Here is a 2,691-nt window from a genome sequence, read left to right as displayed (position 1 = left end):
GCACAACGGGAACCCGCACGACCTGCTGGACATCAGGCAGATGAGGGACCGGAGCAGCCACCCCATCGTCAAGAAAATTAAACCAGGTCGGTGCCGCCCCTCTCTGCTCCTGGCCCCGAGGCCAGCGCACACGGGACGGGTACGGCCACTGCCCGCCACGGGGCTAGGCTGGTCACCGCATCCTGTCCCCACGCAGGCATCTCCGTGGCGGCGGCAGACCCACAGCAGGCGACGCCCTACCTGCGCTCTCTGCTCCAGTTCGCAGCAGCCCACGTCCCGGCTCCAAAGCACAAGGAAACCCCGCTGTACATCCTGTGCACAGCCGGCATGCGGCTGCTGCCCGAGAGGTGAGTGCGTCAGCCCTTGCCGGGGGAGCCACGGACCTGCTGGGATCCCTCAGCCACGGGAAGGGCAAAGAGAACAACCTTGTCCTGCGCCTCATGGGAGAATCAGGACTCCTGGTGGGGATTTGAGAAAGGAGCAAGCGGCGAGGGCTGCAGAGGGAGGGTCTGAGCACGCTGGGGGGTGAGAACTGCATACGAAATCGATCTACTTTCTCCAAAGTGCATTGGATGCACTAATGGGGCTCATGTGGGGTGCATTGCAGTGGGATTCCCGCTGTCTCTTGGATTCCCACAAAGGAGTGTCACTGTTGAAGGTCCCTAAGCATCTGTCCCTCTCCTGCACCCTTGCAGGCAGCAAGCTGCAATCCTGGAGGATCTGGTGAGAAACGTGCCCCTGGAGTTTGATTTCCTCTTCTCCAAATCACATGCAGAAGTGATCTCAGGGAAACAGGAAGGTAGGAGCTGCCGCGAAGCACTGCTTGGTTCCCTTTAGCATGCTGCTATAATGATTCATGCTGTCTCGTACAGGTGTCTATGCTTGGATTGGCATCAACTTTGTCTTAGGCCGGTTTGATCATGAGGATGGTGAGTCTGTCTGCAGAGCAGCTGGGAGGGTCTGAAAGACCTCTGAGCACATCCCTGCTGGAGCTTGCCCCAGCTCTGGGGCAGGCAGCATCTGCCCCTCAGGGCAGGCAGTGCCTGGCCCCAGCCACGCGTTCAAAACCACTCCTGGACGTGGGGCCCAGAGGGGCACCTGCCCCAGTTGCAGGAATGAGTCCCTGCATGGGGAGAGTGGGACATGTGCAGCGTTTTGGGAGAAGAAGCAGGGGGAGAGGGTTTGTAGTAGTGTTCCTGTGGTGGATGCTTTGGGGGAACCTACATAGCAGGGGGGTGGCCAGCCCTGAGTGCCAGGACCGGCAGGTTATCCTCAGGGGCTGCTTGTAGAGGTGGAGGAGCCCCACAAGGCTGCGCCAGGGGGTAACAGTGAGAGGGAGGAGGTGCTGCCCAAGGTCCTGCCCCTCACTGATATGCTGCTGTGCGTTGCAGAGGAGGATGCGGTGGTCACTGTAGCTCTGGGCAACAAAGGAGAGTCCTTGGTTCGGAAGCGAACAGTTGGGATCCTAGACATGGGGGGCGCCTCCCTGCAGATCGCCTATGAAGTGCCTGAGTCTGGAGCCTTCTCCTCTGCGCAGCAGGTGCTTATTGGGCGTGCTGGCCCCGAGAGCAGCCCTTGCCTTCCCTGGGTCGCTGCTGATCACAGACCTCTCTGCATCCCAGGAGGAAGCTGCCAAGAGCCTGCTGGCAGAATTCAACCTGGGCTGCGATGTGCAGCACACTGGCCACCTGTACCGCGTCTACGTCAACACCTTCCTGGGCTTTGGGGGCAATTTTGCCCGGCAGCGCTATGAAGAGCTTGTGCTGAACCAGACCTTTGTGCACAACCGGTATTGCTGCCTTGCCTATCGGTGCCCATGGGCTGCTGGTTCCTTCACACCACCCTCTCTCACCATTGGATTTGCCCCAAGAGCCACCCATGGCGATAACGGTTCCCACAGCCACGCTGGCAGCAGCAGATGCCCAGGCTGGCACACAGGGCACAGGCACTGCCCTTTGAGCCCAGCAGGCGTTATCAGTGCCACAGCTCCCAGCCTTCCTCCTCCTCCCCTTGCTGCTGGCTGTGGGGAGGCCCCTCTGGTGGCTTTCAGCTTCTCTTGCTCTGACTTTCCCTCCGTCTCCAGCACTGATTCACTCAGCACATCTTTCCATCGCATCCCTACCTCGAGCTCTCTGTCTCCTGTCTCGTTCCCTTCCCAGAGTGCTACGTGAAGCTGTCGCCAGAGGTGGAGAGGCTTGGTGCCCAGGTACTCCTGTGCCGGGAGCAAACCCTGCCTCTAGATCCCCCGGGGGCTGCGCAGGGGTGCAGATTCCCAGGAGCTGGGTAGGGTGGCTGTGCCATGTTGCACCCCACAGGTGCTCAGTGCACGTGGCTGCAGGTCAGCGTGACAGATGTGCCGAGTTTGGCTTTGGCAGGAGGTGGCAGGGTGGGTGACAGCAGCGCAGGGTACAAGGGCACACAGCCTGGTTTGGCACCAGGGGTATCTGGATGTGGGGCAGTGCTAGGTGAGGCTTTTGGGGGTGGTACAGGATCCCCTGTGCAATTACCTTTCCTTCCTGGCCTGTCTTCCAGCCTGCACGGCCAGCAGACAGCACTGAGCCCTGAGACACCCTTCCTGGACCCCTGCCTGCCTATGGGGCTGGAGGACACGGTGACAAGGGGCAGCCAAACCTTCTATGTCCGGGGGCGAGGGGACTGGCCAGCCCGCGTGGACCTGCTGCATCCCCTCCC

At 60.8% G+C, this 2,691-nt stretch overlaps 1 protein-coding gene across 1 annotated transcript in view; it reads left to right on the top strand.

Moving 5' to 3' along the window:
• Window positions 1-4: 4 nt before the first annotated feature.
• ENTPD7 (ectonucleoside triphosphate diphosphohydrolase 7) overlaps window positions 5-2,691 on the top strand; it is a gene marked incomplete at its 5' end in the record, with an annotated part of 3,773 nt that continues 1,086 nt past the window's right edge. The window contains 7 exon segments of the mRNA XM_010078877.1: window positions 5-86; window positions 197-347; window positions 696-799; window positions 873-929; window positions 1,392-1,540; window positions 1,623-1,789; window positions 2,533-2,668. Coding sequence (XP_010077179.1) covers window positions 5-86; window positions 197-347; window positions 696-799; window positions 873-929; window positions 1,392-1,540; window positions 1,623-1,789; window positions 2,533-2,668 — 846 coding nt within the window.

This window comes from Pterocles gutturalis, unplaced genomic scaffold, assembly GCF_000699245.1.
Source record: "Pterocles gutturalis isolate BGI_N339 unplaced genomic scaffold, ASM69924v1 scaffold21713, whole genome shotgun sequence".
Classification (NCBI taxonomy): Eukaryota; Metazoa; Chordata; class Aves; order Pterocliformes; family Pteroclidae; genus Pterocles; species Pterocles gutturalis.
The sequence above is the reverse complement of the archived record's forward strand: the minus strand, read 5'-3'. Positions and strand labels throughout refer to the sequence as shown.